The sequence below is a fragment of the Podarcis pityusensis genome (assembly GCF_964106645.2).
Source record: "Podarcis pityusensis genome assembly, chromosome: 3".
NCBI lineage: Eukaryota > Metazoa > Chordata > Lepidosauria > Squamata > Lacertidae > Podarcis > Podarcis pityusensis.
In genome coordinates this window covers 60,992,942-61,019,287 of record NC_138026.1, presented here as the reverse complement: position 1 = coordinate 61,019,287, position 26,346 = coordinate 60,992,942, and the positions used below count along the sequence as shown (strand labels likewise).

The 26,346-nt window shown below is 43.3% G+C and overlaps 1 protein-coding gene across 2 annotated transcripts in view; it reads right to left on the bottom strand.

Moving 5' to 3' along the window:
* SLC35D3 (solute carrier family 35 member D3) overlaps positions 1–25,190 on the bottom strand; it is a 325,732-nt gene extending 300,542 nt beyond the window's left edge. Inside the window, exons 1-2 of one of the 2 annotated variants that reach the window (XR_013984354.1) lie at positions 24,603–25,190; positions 17,083–21,261 (exon numbers count right to left, since the gene is read on the bottom strand). Coding sequence is in view for 1 of the 2 variants with exons in the window: in XM_080999728.1 (XP_080855854.1) it covers positions 20,435–21,261; positions 24,603–25,038 (1,263 nt within the window). In the remaining variant the exon portion in view is untranslated. Of the gene's footprint in view, positions 1–15,874; positions 21,262–24,602 lie in introns of those variants that run through there. The other variant, XM_080999728.1, reaches the window with a different exon arrangement.
* Between the last annotated feature and the right edge of the window lie 1,156 nt (positions 25,191–26,346).

The window sequence follows — 26,346 nt, the reverse complement described above, 5'->3', positions numbered from 1 at the left end:
AGAGCATCAGCACTCTCTGTACTTGTGACTCCCAGCAACTGGTATTCGGAGGCATAACTTAGCCACCATGGACAGAGACACTGCAACCAACCCAACCAGCGCCTTTTCTTAGGTGTGGTGGCTGAGGCCAGAGCCTGCTTCTTTTCAGCTGGGCAGCTGGGCGAGCCTGCTTTCTGGCAGAACCAAGTTCATTGGGATGGAGCCAGGCTAGTCTTTTCTTTGCCTTGATGTTCTTCCTAGGAGGCAGCAGCTGCTGCATCCCAGTGGTCCTTGGTGCCCTGGCTGAAGCCAAAGTGAGCACTCCTTCAGCTCTGCAGTCCCAGAGCATTTTTTAAAAAAATGTTTATTCATTGTTCGTTGGTATTTTACTTATTATTACTTTTACAATAAAATATTTGCTTCTCAGTGATGCGGTTGGTGATGCAGGATATGTAGCCCATAGGACTGCGCTGTAGAAGAGTCAGAATGAATTATTATATATTTGGATATTACACTGTGATGTAGAAAAGGCTGTGTTTATTAGGCTTCCAACCAAAATTGTTTTCTTGGAATACAGTCAAATTGCGAGTTGTAGCACACTTGTGAGCAAAAAACTCCCTGGTGCTGTTTTTTTAGGAGGAATAAACAGAAACATAAAGCCACAGAATTAAATACAAAGCCAAATAATTCAAAGCATGCCTCTGCTAGTCCATTTTCTCCACATTTCTACTCGGTCACATCAGGGCTGACACTGTACTTCAGGGGGGCCTTAGCAGGGTGTGACTGCTGCCCCCTGCCTCTTTGTGGCTGCAGCACCACTGCTCCGCCTCTTCCCCACCCCTTTGCTTACTTCCTAAAACACATTGTTTACCTATGCAATAACTTCAAAACAAATGGCAGTTTCCCTGCCACTTGGACTCCAAGAAATGGCCAAGCATGTCATTCTCCTCAGAGCCAGGCATTCTGCGCAAGGTGGCCATGGAAGTTGGAAAAACTTACTAAGCTTACTGGTGATGGTGGTGGTGGTTGCTTTAAAAAAACCACCTAAGTTTTAAATGCCTTTCTTGCCTCTGTGGCAAATCATGACAGTGGAGCAGGCAATGCCTGGCCACTTCACCCAGAATGCAAGGCCCATTATCAGAGCCCAGGCGAAGCAGTGAGGTAGAGAGAGAAGGTGAAAGGGGGCCTGGTGATGACCAAGTGAGGTTAAGATGGTGATGAGTCATGAGGCCTTTGGCCAGTGCCTGACCAGGCCAAACGCTGCCTTCAGGCCTGAGCCATAGGTCTGCCTAAAGCCAATGTTTCCCATAACTTTTGAACTTGCTCCCTCCCCCTTCTAAACGTTGTCTGCCTAGTGTGACTGGCAAGCACAAAGAATCCTTGCAGAGAAGTGCATGTTTGCCGCCCACTGTTATATGTATAAGGACCTGTCAAGTGGGGTACTAATCTAACTCTAGCACTGCAGAAGTACTTGAACTGGAAATCTCAAGGAGGTGGTGAGAAGTCACTCTGCAGCCAAAAGCTCCCATAAGCCTTTCATATCGCTGTGCAATTTCCACAGTCAGCACAGGGTGTTTTGATGACTACCATGCTAGGCCTCTTCAATGGCAAGGAAATGTCCCCTGGATTCTGTTTCTCTTTGGCATTTCCCCCTACACAAGCATGAGGAATCTATGCCCCTCCAGATGTTGTAGGACTCTAACCATTGTTATTCTTGGCCTCTGGTCACACCGGCTGAAGCTGATGGGAAACTGAGTTCAACAACACCTGGAAGGCCACAAGTTCCGCAGTCTGACCCTGTGGGGTCCTGCCTGGCTGTTTGAGAGCCACTGGCCTAAGCCCATTTCTGTCTACAAGACTATTATTCTATTTTTAAAAATCCCTTTCATTATCTAAATTGTGGTGATAGCTGAAATAACAATGGTTTATGTTATGGTTTAATAATAATAATAATAATAATAATAATAATAATAATAATAATAATAATAATTTATTTATACCCCGCTCATCTGGCTGGGTTTCCCCAGCCACTCTGGGCAGCTTTCAACAAAGTTTTAAAAGTATTAAAATACAATTTATTAAATAGGTGCTATGCAAATGCCTTCAATAAACTAAATAAGGCTGCAAATGTATACACTTCTACCACTGAATACGCTGGCACTTACTTCTGAATTAATATGCATTGGATTGGGTTGTAAATTAGACAGGGCACATGTGTTTAATATGCGAGCTGAGGGGCTATCGTCAAGTGTATTTTTGTTTTCCAGATTTTGATTACAAAAATAGCTTCCCACTTTCCTTCTCTTCTTCTGCCAGCCGCTAAAGGAAATATTTTAATCATGGCACTAACTCGGGTGGGGGAGAGAGGAGGATCAATGCCAGTTCAATTTTTCACTAACAAGATAACACTTACGGCACACATAGTCCAATCTGTGGGGCCCTTTGGATTGCGGGTGCTCTGAAATAAAGGGACTTCATTAAAGGAGGTGGAATGAGAAATAAATTGCACCTGGGAACTCTTTCTTGCACCATGTTTTCCAAATTTCATTTCCATTTAAAGTGCAAAAAAATACTGTATTTTTCGCTCTATAAGACGCACCAGACCACAAGACGCACCTAGTTTGGGGAGGAGGAAAACAAGAAAAAAAATATTCTGAATCTCAGAAGCCAGAACAGCAAGAGGGATCACTGTGCAGTGAAAGCAGCAATCCCTCTTGCTGTTCTGGCTTCTGGGATAGCTGCGCAGCCTGCATTCACTCCGTAAGACGCACACACATTTCCCCTTACTTTTTAGGAGGGAAAAAGTGAGTCTTATAGAGCAAAAAATACGGTATATATTAATGGAGCCTTCGCTGCAGCCAGCTAGTGCTGTACTGGAGACTCACTAGCCCCCTGCAAAGCCATGCCTGCATCAATGTCATGAACAGGTAGGGCTATGATGGGATGAGGAGATGAAGGAGCCTTGCTGGTGGAAGATTACCAGACTGTTTTGTTTTTAATGTGTTAGGAGGGGAGAAATGCTGGAGCCCAACAGAAAGCATCCCAGGGAGAAAGGGAGAAACTCTAAATGGCACAGCTAGGTCAAGAAGGCCTAGTGATGATGTGTGCAGGAATCACCCGAATGCTGAAGATACACCTTTTTACCCTGGCTTTTGACATTTGAGATGGATATTTTTAGGACACACACCTTATTTATTTATTGTAAGTTGTTTTAATTTTTTTTAAAAAAAATAATATTGGTTTTCTATTGTTGTAACCCACCCTGGAACCTTAGGGTGGATGGCAGGTAATAAATGATGAAAAAATAATAAGGTGTGCGACACCCACACAGGGTTGCCAACTGGCTAGGCAAGAAAAACAAATAATAGACAACCCACTAGCAAGGCCTGTTCCTGTTACACGAGTGATGAAATCAGGGGTGAAGCTTTTCATAACATAATCCTTACAATTAGGTAATCACAAGTGTTTGTTTTTAATGAGATAGTAAGACCCAGCCCGGTGCAAAAATTATCGATCCTAAATTCACACAACCCCAGTCACGCAAAGCAACAGAAATGTGTTACTGCCCTTGCTAGCCTCATGTTTCCCTCTTGTTTGGGACTACGTCATGTGGGTGGAAGGTTGTGCAGTCCTTTTTGAACTTACTTGACAAGCGAACTTTGTCAGCGGGGGAATAACAAAACAAAACAAAAAAAAAAAAATCAGCCTATACTAATGGTGCCACCTAGTGGATCTCAACAGAAGGATGATAAAAGAGTCTGGGGAATGTAGAGGAAAATCAAAGAAGTTTTGGAATACTGTACTTTGATGAGCAGAGACATAAAGCTCAACTGCATGACATATTAAAGTGAATTTAAAAACACTTCCATTCTTGTGATAAATTATGTTTGATATGTTTTATACACTTCTTGGATTACAATATATATCCCTGATCTTTTCATTATATTCAAGCATCACTTTCTAGTTGAGAAACAGATGCCTCGACCCAGTTAAACAGAGGGCAGCAAGGGTGGATAGACAGGTGTCAATCAACCACACACACAAAATGAACATTGTTACACACAGCCCAGTTCTCCAAGAACTCCTGTGCTGCAACATGTTTCTGTTTTCTTGGAAGTAAGTCACTGGAAACTTATGGTATTTTTGTGGTACATGGTTTTACACACACACACACACACACACACACACACACACACACACACTGAACATAGGAAGAGATGGATGTACCGGTAATTCTGACAGATGACCCAAAGTCAACTGCTTCCCCACTGCTTTCATGAGAGGTAGCTTCCAGAGTCTAAAACTCAGCCTCTGTCTCTGACTTTTGTCACTCCAAAAACAGTGGGTCTTTTCTCTTTCTCACATACACCTGGATGACATCACCTCCAGCTAGGAGGAGGGGTTGCAGAGAAAACTAGATATCCCTTTTGCTGTATTGGTATCACCTTCTTGAAGTGTCTCCAGCTGTTTAATAATAATAATAATAATAATAATAATAATGCGATAAAACATCAAACTTTAAAAAATTGTCTTCATATGTCTTTTAAAAGTCAGATAGTTGTTTATTTCCTTGACATCTGATGAGAGGACATTCCACAGGCCGGGTGCCACTACTGAAAAGGCCCTCTGCCTGGTTCCCTGTAGCTTCACTTCTCACAGTGAGGGAACCGCCAGAAGGCCCTCGGGGCTGGACCTCAGTTTAGTTTCTGTGGCAACATATTGCCCCCAACTTAGATGACAAAGGAGATACTAAACAGACCTGGCCTTACCTAGCAAAATAAATTGGCTTGACTATTTCCCCAATCTTCCTCTGCTCCAGGCCCCAGTCTTACAGCTATAGGATTGCAGAGTTGGAGGAGAACCCGTGAGTCATTTACTCCAACATCAGTTCCCATTACTATATTACAAACTCCACAAGGACTTCTGTGTACAACTACATGAACATACCTCTCCTATCCTGCCACAAAATGTTGCAGTGTAGGGTACTCCTGTTCAGGACAGTCCATTTCATCCCCACCTCCCTCCCAGTTCTCCCCTGAACTCCCCTGTTAACTTGTGCACATTGAGCATGCTCAGACTTCAGACCTTGAAACATTTTCAAGCCTTCTTCTGTGTGAAAGGCTCCATTTTGGCTACATAAACATCAGCACTCAGATATGTGAAACAATATTTGTTTGTTTATTTGTTTTTACTATCACTATCATTATTATTTAGATTTCTTTTCCACCTTATACCAGAGCTACAACAATATAAAAAAAAAATGATTAAAATTAGCTTAAACAATTTTAACTGATTAAATATATGGCAGAGCTAGAGGAGACGAGGCTTTCCACTTGGAACACATGTTGTTTTGGTACATGTTTGTACACTTCACTCTCCCAAGCCTATCCTCTCAGCAGATGAAAGGTGCCATTAAATTTCAAAACCACTCAAAAGGCTTCCATGAGAGCAGGAAAGCCAATTTCAATCACTCCTATCTAATGCAATGTTGAACTTATCATCTTGGTAGAGCAATTTTATGATTTGGAAGAGATCAGATCACAGCAGCATATCCTCACCCTACAGTTTCTGGTCTTCAAAGGAAAGGAAGGCTTTGGAGAAATCAATTCCAGTTGCAGTACAGAAATGCCATATTGTTGTGGATTCGGTATTTTTCCTCTCTAGATTATTATTTTCAGACTCGCCTTAGTGCTGTATTCAGAACTATCTTTTTTAGTATTTCTCAAAAGAATGGCAATATACAGTGGTACCTCAGATTGCATACGCTTCAGATTACAGACTCCACTAACCCAGAAATAGTGCTTCAGGTTAAGAACTTTGCTTCAGGATGAGAACAGAAATCGTGTTCTAGCGGTGCGGCGGCAGCAGGTGGCCCCATTAGCTAAAATGGTGCTTCAGGTTAAGAAGAGTTTCAGGTTAAGAACGGACCTCTGGAACGAATTAAGTACTTAACCTGAGGTACCACTGTATTAGGAAAAAATACCTCTAACACTTTCTCTTTCAAAGGCTGCATTAAGTTCCATGCCTTGTTTCTACACTTGATATAATCTACTAATTTAATTTACATGGGGAGCATTGTGACTTTTGAATAACTTAAGAACACTCCTTGTACCACATAGTTTTTCTTAGGTTGTAGGCCTTGGGGACTCCCAAGTGTGTTAAAAAGCATTTCAGAGACAAATCTTTAAAAGAGCAAACCCTGCAAAGGATTAGAGATTGGACGATTGTGTCCATATTAAGCAGTGGGGAAAACATAGGAAACTGTGCCATTTTTGTTCATATTTTCTGTATATGAGAATATGACTTTTCCATCAGATGAGTTGGGCTGGGGCAGATTGGTTCAATGGGGTAGTTTACATAAATCCATTTGGTTGTGGTACACATTCCAGGACCTATAATCCCATGTAAGAGTCACTGTAAACATCACAAAACAGATTTAAAAAGCATTCGCTTTACAATTTAAAGAGCTTCTGAGCACTGTTTTATTCTCTATAGAACTTTGTAGGGTTGTTTGTTTATCTCACCGATGCAGCTGTTAGCTTTTCCATTAGCTTTATTTCTATATCTTGGGTAAGTGGTGATTTGAAATCGGTATCTTAATGTTGCTGAAGATACTGAAAGGATGAAATATTCCAAACGCTAGAATACAATTGGAGAGGAAGCGTATCTGACTTGGTAATACCTGTGGGCTTTTTTTCTGGACTCCTTGCACTGCACTTTGTAATTTATAGAAGCAGCTGAAACACAGCAGTTGGTACCTAAGAAGAACCCTTGCTGGAGGAAACAAAAGACCTATCTAGCCTGGCATCCTGTTCTCAGTGTGGCCAACCAAGTACCTACAATCAGAGTTCAAGAACACACTCCAGTCAGGCAAAAACACTTAAGGTGAGAGCAAAGTAAAGCTGGTAAGAGTTGTGGCTCAGGAAGGTGGGAAGAGTCCTGAAGGTCAGATAGTGAGGCCCCTGAGCTTCAGGTTCTCCACCCCTGCTCTAAATGCCTGTCCTTCTCACCTTTAAAAAGCCACTGTTACAAACCACCTGTAAAAGGTTTCTATATTTCAGCTGCTTTTAGGCTAGGGATGGGGAAGCAGGGACCCTTTGAGTATTATTATACTCCAACTCCCATCATCCCTGACCACTAGCCATGCTGGGTGGGCCAAGTGGGAGTTGGTGCCAACGACATCTGGAGAGCCACAGGTCCCCCATCCCTGTTTTACATCATCTGTTGCTTACATCCCATTGCATTTCCCCTTCCTTTATTTTCCTAATGTTTTAACAGTTTTATGAGTTTATTGAATTTTGCTGTATTTTATGAAGTGCTCCAGGCACAAATTTGCAAGGGGCGTGTGTTGGCTTGTGTTATTGTTACGAGTAGGGCAGCCCTATCAGAAGTAAATCCTGGCAGTTTCTTTTAGATTTACTGCCAAGCATAGAAAAAGAAACAGCTTTGGGAAGATAAACAGTTACTACTGTCCTCTGTAATAATATCTCCAGTCTTAAGTCTAGAAGGATTCCATCAGCCCAGGGACTGAGCCAAATTCTTTTTGTCAGCCATATATCAAGCCCTACTTCCCACATGCAATCAATTCTGCAGTAGCCAGCTCCTTCTGACCATATTTCAGGTATCTCATTTGTCTCTGACTATCTTTACGATGACTGCCACCATCTTGGATGGCATTAGACAAATTTATGAAGGAAAAGGTTATCAGTGGTTACCATTATTAATGGCTATGTGTTATCACCAATGTTAGAGGCATTTTCCTCTCTGTATTCTAGTTACTTGAGATAATAAGCAAGAGATTGCTGTTGCACTCATGTCTTCCAATAGACATCTGGTCAGCCACTGTGAAAACAGAATATTGGACTAGATAGACCTTTGGTCTAGTCCAGCAGGGATCTTATGTTTTTATGATTAGATGTCTGTATAAAGTATCCATATCAAGAGTTTCTTCTCTGCACTAAAGCAGAGATGGGAACCTCTGGCCGTTCAGATGATGCTGGGATCCAAGTCTAATCAGCCCCAGCAAGGCCAATGGCTAGGGGTGTTGGGAGTTGTAGTCTATCAAATACCTGGTGGGCCACAGGTTCCCCATCCCTGCACTAAAAATGTGCATCACTGATATATATGAAATATTTTAGTTTGGTAAGATAAGATGAGATTGTTGGTGTAGATTGAGCTCATATAATTTATCTGCTGCCTTGCCGAGTTATAATGGCATCATTATCATGCTGCCTTTCCATAGTAAACCATGCTCAAGGCTGCTCACAACATCAAAACATTTTGCATCATTCACTAATAGCTACAAGACATAACAAAATCCAAGAGCAATATAAACAACAAACGAATGAAAACCTATTATGTTAATAAATGTTGAATAAAAAAATTGACTGATAATTCAGAACACGGTCAAACTAATAATAATAATAATAATAATAATAAACCATAAGCTATGTAAACAGCAAAAACAATGCATTTCCAATACTAAATATTGACCACAGCAAATACCCCTAAACAATTCTCCACCCTGATGGTCTCCAGGCATCCTGAACAGCAGAAGCAACCTTTGTTGCTGGTGGCAGTCAAGGAGGCCCCGCCCTCTCAGGCCAGTTGGACATGGGCCAAATAAGGAGAGATCAGGTCTTGCAGGACTCACAGTGAGATGAGTTTTTTTCCCCTTTTCAAAAACAGTTTTCTAGGTGAATATATAGAATTGATTGCATATGGATCTGCTGGCAATTACCCACAGACATCCTGCGGGTGCCAAGTCGCTGCAAATGCACTCACCCAAATTAGATATCCCTCATCCTAGCAGACTGCTCCAGTATTGCATGAATACCAGTCTTCCCTCCACTGGGCTTAGCTGGTTATTGCTTATCCAGTAAAAAGATTCAATTTATGGCATTTTATATTCAGAAGGCTGCGCATTGTAAAGAAGCCAAATTAAATTGTCAAGTCAGCTGAAAAGCAATATATTCCTTAAGCCGAGTTCCCAAATGGCTTTTAACGTTAAGTGTAGTCAAGTAGGGTCACTGAGCGCCTGCTTTATTACACTGCTTGCCATTAGATCTTCATTTGCCCAACCAGCCTCTTGAAGCTGATGTTTAAAAGATTCACAGATCAGCTCTCCTAGTAGAAACCAGCCATGGCAATACCTTTAAAAGTGGCCCCTAATATTATTTAACTTGTGAGAATTGGGTTAAGTTCTCGAGTCCCTACTCCCCAGAAACTATCAGATGCAATAAGGAGGGAAAGCAAAAGCACATATGCAAACCAACCAATGGATTGTCAGTATCCTCTGCATCGGACCGATACATTTTTCAAGCCTACTACATTACCCTGGCACAAACCGGTCTATTGCATCAACTGCAGCCATTGCCACAATAACTGGTGTAAGTAGTGTTGCACAAAGCTTTTGCTTAGTACATATCTGGGTGAGAATGGTGGCGTAGGAAGATCAGTGCCATGGGCACATACCTTGGTAGTACAGAAGATGGAGGAAAATGGGGTAGGAATCCCAAATAGGGTGTGTCCTAGAATTACTTCTGCTTGACAAATGGGGGCATGGAGCCTTTAAGTTCCAACACCTTTCTTCAGAGACAGCAAAGCAAGAGGCAGCTCTTTGTCTGCAAGCCCACAGAACCTCCCTGTTCTGTTCACCTTAGACTGTTTCCTCACCTTGCTCCTGGATCATGTTTGGACTTAGGCTGATTCCCTGTGCTTGACCTTGGTTTGTTTGGACTGTGCTGCACCTGCAAACCTGCCCTCCTTGGCAAGTACTTTGGCTTCTGCCTTTGGTGACTGGGCTAAAGGGTAGCTGCCCAATCAGCAATCCCACATCATTGCCACTGATGATGGCCCAGCCTCGTCCACTCACCCCTTCTCCAGAATCTGTACCTACAAAGTGCTGGCAACTGTGCAGTGCTCAAGTCTAATCCTGAGGTACAGGCCTGGAGCAATCCCATGAACCCCGTTTGTGTCCAGTTGGCAGAGCCTCAGGTTTCAACTACTGCACCAGCTTCAGTTTTGAATGGAGATCTTTTAAAATAAGTAGAGTTGACTTTTGCTGCTGGGGTGCTTAAGGCAGTGGTTTGGAGTGCTGCATGTCAGGCTTAGAACCAGCAATACCAACACAACCTTGCAAGCATGAAGTCAGCTCTTCCATTCAAGTGAATGGGAAAGCCCAGAAGCACTGAACAGATGTGTTTGTAGGAAAGTGATGATGGTCACTTGTGTAGATGGCTTTAACAGGGATTATACAGATTAATGGAAGATGGGCTGGTATCCATGATAGCTGTAATGGAGCTTCTGTCCTCTAAGCCAATATACCTCAGTGTGCTTGATGCTGAAAAATCAAGAAGGGATGGCCGTCACCTTGAGGCCACTGGCTGAAAGCCTAGCCAAGTAAGTACAATGGAAATAATTGGTCCTTACTCCCAGATAGGTGGGGTTAGAATTGCAGACTTGTTTGTGATCGTCTAAGTGTCTTTATGACTGCTATCAGAAGCTTAACTCTGGACTCTGCCACTTTGGTCTCATCCACCAAGGCCATTCTTAAGCCCTTATGTGATGGGTTGCTAAGGCAGCACTGTGCCCGCGGAGCCCTTTCATAGCACCTGACGTGTCCCTTCCCACTAATCGCTGCTGACATTAAATGAAAAAAGCCTTGTATTATACTCTCTAGCAGGATTTTATCAAGTCTGTTGGCTGGCAGTGAGCATGAGTGTGCAGGCATGTGCTGGTGGCGTGTATGGTTGTCATGCATATGGGTGCATCTGGTTGTAGTGTTTGCCTGCATGGCGGTGTTTTTGTGATATTGGATGGCGATGAAGACAGTTTCTCCAGTTTACATATGTGCCCACGGACCCTCAAAAAGGTGTCAACCTCATGTTATTATCGAACCCTCAGTTTTATGACTGCAGTCCAGAAGATGCATCCAGTACAAGGCAATGTGCACATTTTCCCAATTTTGTTATGTGCACAAGTTTATGAACAGATGCCTCTTTGGTATCGGTTGTTCATGAAGAAAGAACCATGTCAATGTATTGCACCATTTCCCCCTTCCTGATAACAGCTTTGTATTCAGACTTATGAAGCAATTGATCCGTACAGAGAACATTCTTTTCTCATGGAGATTATGATGCTTATCTTCCTTGTGATAAATTGCATTGACACACTTGCTTTCTTATGGTTGTGGCTTTATTTCCACAGGGAGCTTATTAGGTATTGTAATTTTTGCATGAGAGGCTAAAAGGAGCTAGATAATGAACAGCCACAGTATTTAGAGGTGATTATTTTATAATAGGTTTCAAATTTTGTGAAATATATATATTATTTTTCTATTCGTTTAGCTGAATGCATAAACAATTGCATAAAAGATGCATTAGAACTATGCTGTGGCGTCATTTTGTGGTTTCAGCTCAAGCCATTGATTGATATCATTCCTATTCTGTATTTAATATATTATGTTGTAAGTATTTTTTTAATGGACATCAATTTCACTTTCAAATTTCATATTCAAATCTCAGACCTAAAACCATATTAATTAAATTGTAAGTGCTGCAATATGTAAGACTCAGCTTTTTCATTTCTTTTAATTAATTCACTAGACAGGTGCTCTGGGGGGGGGGGGGTTCACCCCTGGAAAGAAATCTCTACTTGATTGGAGTTGCAGGGTGAGGCAGTTGCACAATGCATTTACAACACTGCTTGTTGTCATGTTCCACAGTAGGAGGAGGACCTAATTTGCAAACTTTTGTGTGGGTCTGGTGCCTTTTATCAGTAAGCATTGAATCTCTGCCCTTGACCTTTGTCCAATCCTGATATCCAATTCTGAATCTGAGAGTCTGGCCTTTTCTACATGATATGTGAGAGGAGGATGGAGATGCTTTGTAGTATTATGGCATAATCACCCAGTTTCCTTTCAGTTATACAATCACAATAGACAGACATATCATCTAAATGTAAGATACAGAAGGAAGTAGCCTTGCAGTGAAGAACAGCAAAGCTGCGCCCTCTTTTCCCCCAAAGTGTACTGGCATTTATTTATTTTTTATTCCACCAGACATTCCTTCAAAGATGGTATCTCATATTCAATACAGGACTGCCATTGATTGGAGCAGGTGTTTCTGATTTCAGCACACATGTATCAAGTAATTTGAGTTAAAATTATCAGGTGCTATTTAGTAAAAAACTAAACCCTTAAAACATTTTATATCACTGTGTTGTTGTTTTTTTAAACCTGAACCAAGTTTAATCCATTTTGTAAGTTATCTTCTGAATATGGAACAGCACAAGAATCAGAGCTGGCTTGCCCGTGGGGTGGGGTGAAGCTCCCACTTCAGGTGACAGAAGTGCAAGAGGTGGCACTCCTTCTGCCCCACTGCTGCCGCCGCCACCACAACACCCTCCTCTCACTGCCAAGAGGGAGGCATTCTGGCACGCTGGCTTGACTCAAGGATGAGGAACCTGTCCAGATGTTGTTGCCCTCCAGCTCCCATCATCCCTGACCTTTGGCCATGCTGGCTGGAGCTGATGGGAGCTGGAATTCAACAAGATTTGGAGGACCAGAAGTTCCCCATCCCTGACTTAAATCTTCATAAACCATCGGCTCCATTAGCCCAGCAATATGAACTATGTTTGCATGGGTGAGTACCACACTCCTTCACCCCACCTTCTCCTGACTGACATCCTTCCAGAGGGTGAAAGGGAAACAAGACGGCACGCGTTGATTACAACAATGACTGCTCTGAATGAACAGCTTTGAGATGACCTCCAGCAAACTCATCAAGCATGAACACAGAACTAATTGATGGGCAGAGTTGATTGCTTCCTCCTCTCCTGCACTTGAACAGGCTTATGGTTAAAAAACCAGAGGCAGCAATGGGGAAAGCGGAGCTAAGTAGACAAGCTGCATTCAAGAGTATTACAACTGCTGGGAATATTTAATATGATAGATTCTACATTGTAAAAGAACAATTAATCTAGAGGTTATACCAGCAAAATGTTCTTTCTTCTTAATTTACTTACTTGCGCACTTTACTTGTTCTAGCTAGGTACATAAAGAGACTAGATGCTGCTGTAGTGTGCCTAGGATTACACTCTCCTCAGCCCCACTCTTATGCCTGTCCCCAGCTTTCCAGGACTGAGAGATGCAACGAAAATGGCATTAGTGCATTATGAAAGATGCTATCTCCCTTCCTTATGATTTTAAAGCTACTTTAAATTGGTAGTGGAAGATACTAATGGCAAAATAAAGGAGCAAGGAGGAGAAGGCAAGGCAAGGGATGTGGATGCTAGACCGAGGACCGGAAAAAAGACCCAAGAAAATTAACACGGCTACCTACCTGTAACCAAGAAAATTATGCCATAATCGTAGGTATGTCAATGCATATTAAAAGTCAGTTCCTTTATTTTATTTCTGGTAGATTTTTCTCTAAATGAAATTAGGCAGATGCCACATTCCAACCAAAACTTTATTTCAATGGGTTTAAGCATGTTTAATTCTGTGTTGGATTGTGATAACTGAAGCTTGCACTGCCAAACTGTTTTTTGTTCCAAAGTCCTTTGATGACACTGTTTCTCTCTCCCTACCCTCTTCTCTCTCTCCAAAATCCTACAATGATTGCAAGGGACTAAACCAGATACATGGACATCTCAGCCAAAAGCACACGGACATCTGTATGCCTTTTGTAAAATGTATTTTCCAAAACAAAAAAACAAAAAAACCCCAAAGCAATAGCTAGGCTGGTTTCCTTGCCTGAGTTCTTATAATGCCCCGCTTTGTAGAGCTACAGCAGGTGCTGCTCAATAGCATATTCAATATGCCATATTGACACAAAAATTAATGTTTATTTTGGAGAATGCCATTGTGCACCACAACCACTCATTTATTATGGCAGCAAAATGAGAATTTGTCTTTCTTTCTTCAGTTTCTCTCTGACGTGCCTACTTCTGTCGACAATAAGTGTTTCCCTCGATTCTCAATCACCTATTATAACTGCCAGACCAAATGTAGTGCGCCCTTCAAAATATTCTCATGTTAAATTGCTCACCCATGTCTTTAGTCTGAAGAATGGCAACTGCTGTTCCCAGAGGAGAGTGCTGACTCTTTGATACATATTAAACAGTACTAAGCAGTGTGGGTCTGCAGGCACTGTTATTAATAGAAATGAATGTCTCAATGGCCAATGATTGACAGCTCTTTTGCCAAACAGCACCACGTAAAGTCATTCCAAGTAAGCAATGCCTACAGTACAGTGCAGTATGTTTTCACATGACTGAGATTAGCTGACTTTGAGGCCAGTTTCATGCCAAGAGCTTTCAGTAATCATGTAGGAAATGCAGATAGTGACCAATTAATGGGAGATAGATGCAGGAAGTTGCACCTATATTTTACAAAGTGATCATTTACTCCTAGCCACCCTCCTGACTGGGATCCTGCCTTATGTTTACCATATGACTGAACACCATGTGGCATGAAATTGGTCTCAGCAGGGCAACAGTCCCAAGCCAAACCAATCTGGGCTTGATTTTCAACCTGTGACTATCCTCTTGATTCCATCAGTTCTGGAATTGTAGTACAGTACTTTCCCCCCATTAACTAATTGCTTCACCATTGATTATGTCAGCGATTCCCATGCTTTCTTCTTCCTACAGGCCACTTGAAAATTACAGAGGATCTTGGTGGGCCATTTAATGATTTTGCAGCCTGTGCCATGCTAGATGCTGTATGATTTTTCATTGTATTTTAATTGCTTCTTTTATTTCTTACATTTTGCATTCTATTGCATTACAATTTGAATTCTACAGAATTCAGCAACACAATAAAATACAATGTAAGAAATGAAAAGCAATTAAAAATCAATGAGAATATTTAATGTGATGGATGTGCCATTTTCAACCATAAATCCACAAACACACTGTGAATCACCTGAATGAAGCTCAGTCATACGTGGACCACAGTTTGAGAAGCCCTAGATTATGCAGGGACGCAGGTGGCACTGTAGTCTAAACCACAGAGCCTAGGGCTTGCCGATCAGAAGGTCAGTGGTTCGAATCCCCGTGATGGGGTGAGCTCCCATTGCTCGGTCCCTGCTCCTGCCAAGCTAGCAGTTCAAAAGCACATCAAAGTGCAAGTAGATAAATAGGTACCGCTCCGGCGGGAAAGTAAACGGCGTTTCCATGCACCGCTCTGGTTTGCCAGAAGCGGTTTAGTCATGCTGGCCACATGACCCGGAAGCTGTACGCTGGCTCCCTCGGCCAGTAAAGTGAGATGAGCGCCACAACCCCAGAGTCGTCCACGACTGGACCTAATGATCAGGGGCCCCTTTACCTTTACCTAGATTATGCTATATATAGATGTGGGAGCCCATTCAGCATCAAGTCACATGCAATTAGTTGTACACAAAATGCATACAGTGGTACCTCTGGTTAAGAACTTAATTCATTCTGGAGGTCTGTTCTTAACCTGAAACTGTTCTTAACCTGAAGCACCACTTTAGCTACTGGGGCCTCCCGCTGCCGCCGCACCGCCAGAGCACGATTTCTGTTCTCATCCTGAAGCAAAGTTCTTAATCTGAGGTACTATTTCTGGGTTAGCAATCTGAAACGTCTGTAACCTGAAGCGTCTGTAACCTGAGGTACCCCTGTATCCACATAAAAATATGCAGCTGTGTTGGCTGGTCATGTAAGCTTGGCCTTCTTTGCTAGATTCAAGCCGTGGTGTATAATGCCCTAAAACATACACCTAAATCTACAAAAGGCATGTCATGCGCTCTGTCTCGTTCTTACACACACACAGGATCACAAATACATCAGATAAGTAAATTTAAAGTTTAAGCCCACTTACTCGTCTCCTCACCGCCCCAACAAGAAAAAAAACTTCTTAAGGCATCTGTAAAGCAATGCATTTTATTACCATGTCTCATTCTCCAGATTAATTGAAGTCTTCTATTTATGCAATTAAAATGCCTCAGCACGAGGCAATAGTTATATCATTTTACATTACAATAGTCTCTTTCATTGACAAAAAAAACCCCTCCTCTGGGCTGCATTTACCAAATCCCCATTTTTTAAAAGCTTGGGAATTCTTAAACACCCATGTTAAGCTATGAACAGAGATAGAGCATAACCACGCATTCTCCTCTGTCTCTCTTTTTTACACTGTACAAGTTTCACCAGCACACTTTAAAAGTGTCCAATACTGTTGGTATTTTCAGATATTTCTACTAGCACTTTTAAAAGCAGCAAACCAGGACTTTCGCACAAAGCATGTGGAAAAGGCACCATATTCGGTGGTGAGTTAGCACTTCATAGCACAATTGATTGGGCCTCCAGGTACCAAAAGAGTTGTGTGGTCAAAAATCAAGTTATTCTCCATGGCTTGTTGAACATATTTAAAAAGGGATCTGGAATCACTATTCTGTGCCTTGGCCAAATAATTTACAAAGTAATTAAGCCTTCTAATTTACTGAACCACACCTGCCTGCATATAATAGAATGAACCTATTTTAATATTCAAGGGTAGACAATGTTATTAAATAACTACATGTTTAAATAAATGATAAAGCAATGAATTTCCTAGAAGGAAAACATATGAATATATGAAACTAAAGTGTGTCAAATCAGGCCATTAATTCATATGTGTGTGTGCACACGCAAGCGACACCAATGATTCATACTTCCTCATTTCCAAGAATCCTTGTTATCTGGGGAGCTTCTTTCCCATGGAACCCTTGTATGTTGAAGGGAATTCTGGGGGATTGTCTTGGAGAAAATACTGGGTTCATGTGCACTGGTTAGGTCTTCTGGGCTTCATTGTCATTTCACCAGCAGTCAATGCTCTCTTGTGTTGGACATGGCTGGTTATGGAAGATTGGTGGGCAATCTAACTTTCAGTGAAATTAGACCACCATTACAGTGGTACCTCGGGTTAAGAACTTAATTTGTTCCGGAGGTCCGTTCTTAACCTGAAACTGTTCTTAACCTGAAGCACCACTTTAGCTAATGGGGCCTCTCGCTGCCGCTGCTGCACGATTTCTGTTCTCATCCTGAAGCAAAGTTCTTAACCCGAGGTACTATTTCTGGGTTAGCAGAATCTGTAACCTGAAGTGTATGTAACCCGAGGTACCACTGCACTGATCTTCTCATTGCAGGATACCTGGGACACCTAAGCAGAGGAACTACAAGGTTCTCTGGATCAGGATTTGAAAGCCACTTGTTACTCTGACTGCTGTCAGCTCTCCAAAGTCTCTGGTGAGTATTCCTCAATCCTGCAATCTGAGATCTTTCAATGGGAGGATGCCCAGAATTGAAACTGGGACCTTCTGCACACAAAGTATGTGATCAGTTTGGATCATTTAAATCACAGCCAAGTACTCTATTGATGTCAGTCAAACTTTAAATGCAGCCACAGTGTGGTCCAGTCTGAAGCCATTTAACAATTATGGGCTAAAGCCCACCAAGCACAGATATAACCTAACCTCCACTTGCTTCAACAAGGCTTTAGTGAGCATAAAAGCCCAGTGAAAGAAATGGGCAGGGTGGGAGTTGCACTGAATTCTGCCTATATAGGACTGAAAATTGTGCCTGCAGTGAAAAAGCATGGTTAACTGGTGAATTTTACCTATAGTCTCTGTCTTTGTCCTTTTGATTGTTCTCAGTAGCATCTCAAGGAAAAAGGGTTTCATTGGGGAATGTTGGATGGAAGGCCAATTTCCCTACTTCAGCACCTTGCTTTCTCATTCTTCCCTTCTTCACAATACCCAAATCACGAGAAGTAGTCTGCAAATGAAATTGGGAGTGGGACATGGGGAACACAGCAGCAGGAGTGGAAGAGGCTTTCATGTAGAGGTCAGGCCTATCATCTTTGAAATAAAAAGAGCATACATGTGCTTGCCTTTTGTGTGACTCATCTACGATTTGTGGCATGCTCCTAGTTTGTAGCAGGAGTGGCATTGCGTGGGCAAGCTTTGGGTTCACAGACATTGTTTGTAACAAACTTCAGGATATGGAAGCACAGTTTACTGCTTCAGATATTGGCTGATTTGCATAGTTAAGCCAAACTATGGTTTACTGGGACCATGTCAATATGTGGGGACTCAGAGAAGAGCTTGCAGCCACTTTGTTCCTCCTTAGTCTTTTTTATCCCCACCCCATGCTGAACTAGAGTAAACCAAAGTTTGGCTTAGTGTGTTGTCCAAACACAGGGTTGTGGTTAAGCTCTCTCACTAACTATGAGCTGCAGTCAAGGTTCATTCATGCTACAGAATGTGATTAGAGCTTAACCATGAAGCAACCCCGTTTAGGGAAGTTTTTAATGTTTGATGTGTTATCGTGTTTTTAATATTCTGTTGGAAGCTGCCCAGAGTGGCTGGGGAAACCCAGACAGATGGGCAGGGTATAAATAATAAATAATAGATGATGATGATGATGATGATGATGATGATGATGATAAACCTTGGCTTAGCTTAGTGCAGGAGTAAATAAATAATAATAATAATTGAGGAGCAAAGTTGACTTGTGAGCTCTTTTGCAGGAGCCTACATGTTCACACAGCCCCAATAAGCCATAGTTTGGCTTACCATGTTGTGCAAACCAGGCCAATGCCTGAAGCAGTAAAATGTGCTTCCAGATACTTCAGTTTGCTGCAGCCACTGTCCATGAACTCAAGGCTTACACATGCAACCCCAACCCTGCTATGAGTTAGAAACACATTTTGTTTAGTGCAAACAAGGCTGATGTGTTGAGGCAAGTGTGTGTGTGTGTGTGTGTGTGTGTGTGTGTGTGTAAATAATTTCTAGTAGATACATATGTTAAGAGGACCCAGACCATATCAATATTTTCTTGTTAACCATTCAGCTCTTGAGTAGCATTCAGAGGAACTCAATCCAGCTTAAGGCTGCTGGGACTTGGACGTGTGAGACGATTGCCTCGATTTATAACTTGCTGCTTGGGGAAGGTTGAGGGAAACTCTGGGTTGGTGGTGGTCTCACTGCCACTGCCTCACCCCACCCCACCCCATCCCTGCCCCTCACACCTGACCTCATCAACTCCTTTCTACAAACTTTCCTTTTGAATGCAGCCCCAAGTCACCTTATAATGCTTCTGTTATAAGACAAAAGAAAGTACTTTTTCATACCACACACCATTAATGTATAACATTCACTATCACAACGTTTGTTGATGGCTGCTAGCACAGAGGGCTTTGAAAGGGGAATTCAGCAGATTAATGGAGGATTGTTTTGCCAATGGCTGTACAACAGCCTCAATTTTCAGCAACAGTGTGCTGTTGAATATCACCTGACAGCAACTGTGGAAGAGGCTGTTCCCTTCAAGACCTTCTTGTACACTTCCTGAATGCATCTGGTTGGATGACGTACTAGGTGGACTTTTTATGTCCACATTCCCTCAACCTGGTGTCCTCCATATATTTTGGTCTACATTTCCCATCATCCCTGATCATTGGCCATGCTAATGGGAATTGATGGGAATTAGAGTCCAACTACATCTGAAGGGCACCAGTTTGGGGACAGATGGCTTACGTTTATTCATTTATTTCATAAAATTTATATACCTGTAGATCGTAAGGAGGGGGGGAAACCCTCAGAGTGGTTTATTCTTTCAATAATCCTGCACTGGAAATACATTTTAAAATAATACACGACTTCCGAACTTTCCAGTGCACAAAGTATTTTTGAACACACTGAGTTTGCCTGTTACCATGAATGTTAACTAAAAATAGACTAGTTGAGAAAGTTGAGGCCAGCTGGGATACAGAAGCCTCAGTCCACCTCCCACACCTCTCTCATCTTGTCAGCAAAGGCAGAATAGGCAGAGAGAAAGTTGGATGGTGCCCAATTATCAGGAAGATCTTATTATCTTACTTCCATTCATTCACTGCAAGGGCTGTCCACATAGAGGTGGGACTTGCAGTATATCTGGAAGATGGCAGGTGGGATCCGTGAGATGATTCACGGTTTTTGCACTTCCCATTCATTTAGCTTTCAAACCACAGAGAATCCAGTGATACTTCCTTTTGAATTACCTTTTGGACAAATCTTTTTAGCTTTTGCTTTTGTGTCTCATGCTTTTAACTGCTGAGAGTAATTCCGTTAGTACTTCAGGGAGTTCTTACAGAGGGACACACTATTAATTCAATCAAGTTGACTTATGTGAATATAAAAGCAAGCTGTGGTGTGTGGTGGGGGCACCTGCTTGGTGGTCCAGGCCTGGTTTTGATCTCAGAGATTTTGATTTCAGTGAAAGTCCACAAAAAATGGGATTTCACTGAATCGAAGCATGACCATGGTGCCTTTGTTCCTTCAGAATGAGGTAAAATCTTGCTAATAAACAATTAAGATTTGTCTGTGAACATATGAAAGCATCTGTCCTTCTGTACTCCCACCACAAGGAAAACAATGCACATATCCTTGATTATTTGCTAATAAATTATTCTTCAAGGACTTGGTAGCTCCTCATTCTCTACTAGGTAATCTTTCTTCATATAATTAGCCCCCCTAACCAACCTCCATACTCCAAGGTAGGCATCCTTTAATGAGCTGTTGGTAACTGCTTCAGAGTTGCCACCATCAGTGACAATGGGCGCATTTCCTTGTCCCACTATGCTGTCCTTCTCCTCTGTGCTTTGCTGGTCGCTTCCATTTGCTGACTCCTCCATTGGTGTCTCCCCATGCTCTGTGTCCTTGGAGATCTCCTCCATTACAAAAGGTGGCTGCTCTCCATCACATTCTTTCTTCTCCTCTTCCCTCATTTCCTTCTCCAAGTCTTCATAATGACTCTGCTTTCTCGTTTCCATGTACTTGGCCACACAATAAATGATGGAACCTATGGTATTTACCACCACACCAGCTATAAACAGCTTTGTAGGCTCCACGTCGCTAAAAGCCACCATCCCGACCGTGATGGTTGCGATGCTCTTCACGACCCCAACAAAACTGGTGGTTACAGCCGAGTTGATGTAGGTGCAGTGGAGAGTGGTAAAATTCATGGCACAGCCAATCACGACACACACAATAAAGGTGCAGGTCATGGCAGGATCTTTCCATCCTGGGAAGGACCAGACATTGATGGCATCCATGCTGGCAAAGGAGAGGATGATGAGAAAAGGTGTGGCAGAAACAGCAATGGCATACTGGGCCGTAAGGGGCCCATAGTCACTATCTGCACTCGTCTTTTGAATGAGTACCAAATAGGCTGCGTGCACCAGCACAGCCAGCACTCCAGTCAGATACCCAATAGGATCACCAGTCAGGTCACCCGCACCTGCCAATTTTGAAAGAAAGAGAAAGAAACATGCATTTACATGCCAGGATGTAGGGACTCTGCCTATAGCAACATTTCAGAGAGATCACGAGTCTAGTTCTGCAGGATCATCCCTCTTTTCCTACAGCAGGCGATAAGGTCAGTGCCAGAGCAATTGCAGCAGTAGCAATGAGTAAGACTTTGAATCTCAGGCCGTTTGCCTTGAGCACAAATGCAAGATTTCACAGGGGTCTCTAATGTTCATATTCAGCCCTCATTTAAATGAATTTTTAGCAAGTAACTACCCACAAATACATGCAGAAGCCCACTTGTTACATTCATTCCTATAATGCTTTGAATAGAAAGAGCTTGAATTTACTCAGCTGGATATGTAATATTGTAGAGCCGATATCTGCTTGCATTCCCTTTGAGGGAAACAAAAGGATTGACGGTGCGGTGTTTGACAATAGCTTAGTTTGAGGCACCATGACAGAGCAGTCATTGCTTGTTTTTACACGTGGTTAGGGTTTTTGTTCTGAGTTTCACCAGTCAAAACAGTTTTGCATATTTGTGTAGCCCAGAAAAGCCAAGGGTAGCAGGTGATTTGGCTACCACTGCAAAAGATATACACACCTTTTTTTTAAGATTATAGGGTACACCTGCTGGATATGGTCTCGGATGAATGCACTGCACCCCTTCCAACTCCCAAAGCACCCTTAAAGCTGCTTTTAAATATTATAAATAGATTGTGATGGTAACCTATTCACAAATACACTCCTGTAGATTTGTTTTAAAAATTATCCTTTGAAGTTAAACCAAATCACCTGTCACCTGTGCCAGAAGATGCTTGGCATCTCCTCTGGTAAATTTTAACACTCCCTCAATTTGTATGAACTTGAGCAAAGAAGTGTGGCAAAGAAGTAAGAAAACATAGTGAACAAGCTTCTTCCTCTCCCTGCAACAAGGTTTCTCTCTCCCCATCTCCTTCCCCTGTGATTGTACAGTGATCAAGGTACTTATGCCATAAGAGGAAGCTGTTCCTTTTCCTCCACAGATAAGAGCACCTGAACACACTCTGGGTCATCCAATTAATACAGAATATAGCCCAGCAGCCCATGTTAGTTAGCTGTCTGTGACTGAATCCTTCTCGAAGTGAATGGGGAGGAAGTCCAGCGCCTGGTCTAGCAGAATGAGCAGGAGGGTACTCAGATGCAGCAGGGCTGCATTTCCAGATTGTGAGGTGAATAAAGGTCCACATTACCATCTAAAGAGCGCTGCCCCCTTAAAAGCACTAAGTCCAGAATCCAACTTTGGCCAACTGCACTACTGCCTTCTATGGAAAGCAGACACAACTTGAGCAATCTGTCTCTAGATAACACCCTCTCATGAACAAACAAATAGGGAAAAATGGCACAAATATTTATATAGGGGAAAAATATAGAAGTTAAGTTACTGACTGTCATTGTCTCATAGTGATTTTATGTAAACTGCTTACAGGGCTTGATGATTAAGTGGTACATAAATGCTCTTAACTAATAAATAAAATAAAATTATATCCAGATCTCTTTGTAGGGCAAATATTTCTTCATTTGTGTGCTTCATTCTTTCATATCCTTTTAAACTAAGCAAGAGTTTATTTCCAAGGTGAGGGAAAATATGACACCCCACTTTGTTTAATAACCAGATAAAAAGACATTGGGAATTGCTGGTTAATTATTCTATCTGCACAGTTCTTGCAATAGCTAAAGCATTATTTTTTTTAACTCAGTCATATTCATCCTAGCTTAACTATCCTTGAGGATTCAGAACTTGTTCTCACTTCTGAACATGCATACATGTATACATGAATTCTGGCAATCCAGTTATTCCTAAATAGAATTTACCCCTGTCTATTAATGGCACTGGTAATAGACTTTAATTATAGACTGTAGAGACAGTGGCACTGCCTGACGGATCCATAATGTGGATTTTCTCGAGAGTTTTTCCTCATCCTTAACAACAGCTGCCATGTGACAGACAAGCCAGGCAGCTGCAAATAAAATGGGGCTAGCGAAAGAAGAGGGCTTGGGGGAAATCAGCTGGGCCACTTCAGACATGACATTTCTCCTGCATGGAGATAATCCCCATAAAGGAAAAATCACGTCCATGGGTCATGCATAGAAAACACAGGAGTGCAAATTTGACTGACGACAGATGTACTGCAGGTGTACTCAAGTGTACATATTTTGCTTCTTACATGGAGGTGATCTACCTGTGTGTTTTTAGTTAGAAAGAGCCTTCACTGAACTCTTTATTATAGAGAAAATGAGTATTTAAAAAAATTAGAAAACCCATGACATAGGGGAAGGGGGTGGTAAGTTGTGATGGAAGGGGGGGGGCAAGTTTGGGTTACATCCTTGGCAGCTTCGGACATAGTTTGCATTTATGCAAACAGTGCACATACATGTGAGAATGGCAGACAGATGTGTACCCTGACATAAAACTAGCCATGTCAGGGAGCTCATACTGTGTGAAGCCGCCCTGAGGCAGCCTCTGCTAATGAGCAGAACTGTATTCTTGAGTGTAGAAGAGGAAGGCTGAGACAAGACCCTGCCACTGGGAGGATGATGGGACAAGGAGTCATGGGAGAAGGAGCAGTGGTAAGAGTGTGGAGCTATGAACTTTGCGAGGTACTACTAATCTTCATATAATATTGGCTGAGAAGATACTGATGACTTTACTGGGGTGTTTTGAGGGGTGGAGATGGAATGGGAATTGGTTGAGGCTTGTAAGTGTGGAATAAAGTATTTGAGGGGATGGGAAGAAACTACATTACATGTTTTTACATCTCTATCTTTTCACCCACCTTCCAACCTTTATAGTCACTTTATTAAGGACTGGACAGTGATATTAGGCTGAAAATATATTATCATAAAAATATATTTAAGGGGTGAGAAAATTGCTGTGTTGAAGGTTGGTGTGGAAACATGATGTAGGTTGAGGCGAGCTCTAGAGATGATCAGAGATGTAATAATAAAAGCTAAGGAAGCGTGGAAGGAGGTAAGATAGAGGTGGCATGAGGGTCGCAGCAGGAGTCAGTGGGAATCCAAGCGAAAGACCAGAGTGGAGAGAGAAAAAGGACGTGGTGGGTGATGGGGCTGATGAGTCGGGAAGTGATGGGGTGAGGAAAGGACAGAGTGGGAGGTGATGTGGCTGCGCTGGGCATGCCAAGGAGCTGGATATGAAGGGGGGAGGGGGCGATGAGAGGGGACTAATGGAAGGAACGAGGCAGGACAGGGTAGAACCCGCAGGATCCTGGTGAAATGAGCCGTGCGGACCGAGGAGGAGCTGTGGCGAGGCTTCCCTCTCTCTCCATCACTCACCTGCCAGAGCCGCCCCGCAGGTGGTGATGAGGACGGCCACCAAGACCCCGACGGAGGGGATGCCGTTCTTGAGCACCAGGACGCCGATGAGGAGGGTGACGAGGGGCAGGCAGCGCTTGAAGACCACGTACATGGGCAGGCTGAGGCCGCGCAGGGACCAGAGGGTGAGGCTGGACTGGAGCGTGGAGAGCAGCGTGACCCCGGCGAAGAGGCGCGCCAGGCTGAAGCCGAAGGGCGGCATGTCCAGGGCGCCCCGTCGCCGCAGCACCTCCAGGCTGAGCGCCGCCGTGGAGCTGGTCAGGCACTGCAGCAGCGTCAGGAAGGCGAAGTGGTAGCGGGTGATGAGAAACTTCAGCAGGATGTTGAGCGAGCCCGAGAACACCCCGTGCGCCACCGCCACCGAGATGCCCAACGCGCGGCCCCGGCACAGCTGCATGGTGCGTCCTGCGTCCTCCTTCCCTCCCGCCGGAGCCGGTGCTACCTTCCCGGCTGCTGCTGCTGCTGCTGCTGCTGAGGACGCCGCGATCGCCCGCCCGCCCGCCCCTCGCCTGGCGCTGCTGGAGGGCTCCGCGCCGAAGCAGCTGCGAGGCTGGAAAGGGCAACTTTGCTGTGCGCCAAGAGCGCGCGCGGAGGACGGACTGGACGGGGACAGTGATCAATAGGGGCGGGCGGGAGGGGGGACGGGATCCGCGGGGAAATGCCTCTGCAGGCTCGGGAACCTGCTGCCTACACCATCGCCCAGCAGCTCCTCTTGCTGACGCAGAGGGGGGCTGGCTGCCCGGGCGCTTCCCATTACCTTAATTAAATGGGAACAATTGGAGTGCATTGGCCGCGCTTCCTTCTTGACCCGCGTGAATCATGGATTCGCTTTGTTCCTGGAAGAAAAAGGGAGGAGGAGGAGGAGCGGGGCTGAATCAAAAGACCGAGGGGTAGGTGGAATCCCCCCTCCACACCCTTCCAACTGCCACCCCCCCAACCTTTATCTTTAAAAAGGAGAGAGAGGAATCCTCATTAAGTTTTGTCTCTCCTTCCAAGCGAAAACAAACAAACCAGTCCTGGCGTGCCTCGTCGAATATGTCAAGCAACCTACACACAAAGCCCAAAACACAACTTCCAATTTATAGGTTAGGCTTTTCCGTGCAGTTCACTTACGCTAATGGAATAGGCATCCATCCTTATTGAATGAATGTGGGTAGGGTCCTTTATAAGGCAGTACAAATATTGATCCAGTCTTGCGCCTGGTCGCTTTTCTGCAATCGACAGAAAGAAACAGGTGCCTCGAAAGCAGCAGCAAAGAGTTAACCCTTCACGGGGAGGTGTGCGCGTGTTTGGAGTCTCAGTGCTTCGGCAAATTATCAATGAATGCACCACAAAGCTTAAGGTAATTAAATAATGCGGTGATTTCTGAATAGCATATTATCTCTTTAAAAAAAAAAACGCTTTGAAATTTCACCACAGAAGAAAACCAATTGCCAATGTATGAGCAGGAAGAAGGGAAAGTGCCCAATGGGAACTTTGGAGTTGGGAAGGATCTTAAAGGAAGCAGCCGACTGGAGATGCCCTGAGCTGCAACTACTACATACACCACCTCCAGGATGATCCCGGCAAACCCTACGTGGAACTCCCAGCCCAAACATCCACAAGCGCGCAGCCATAACAACTCAGCAAGCCACCTAAGCGCGTCTGGGAAATGACTCCGCCTGACACCTGCCATCACCCAAAGGACTGCTTGAAGAAGAAGAAG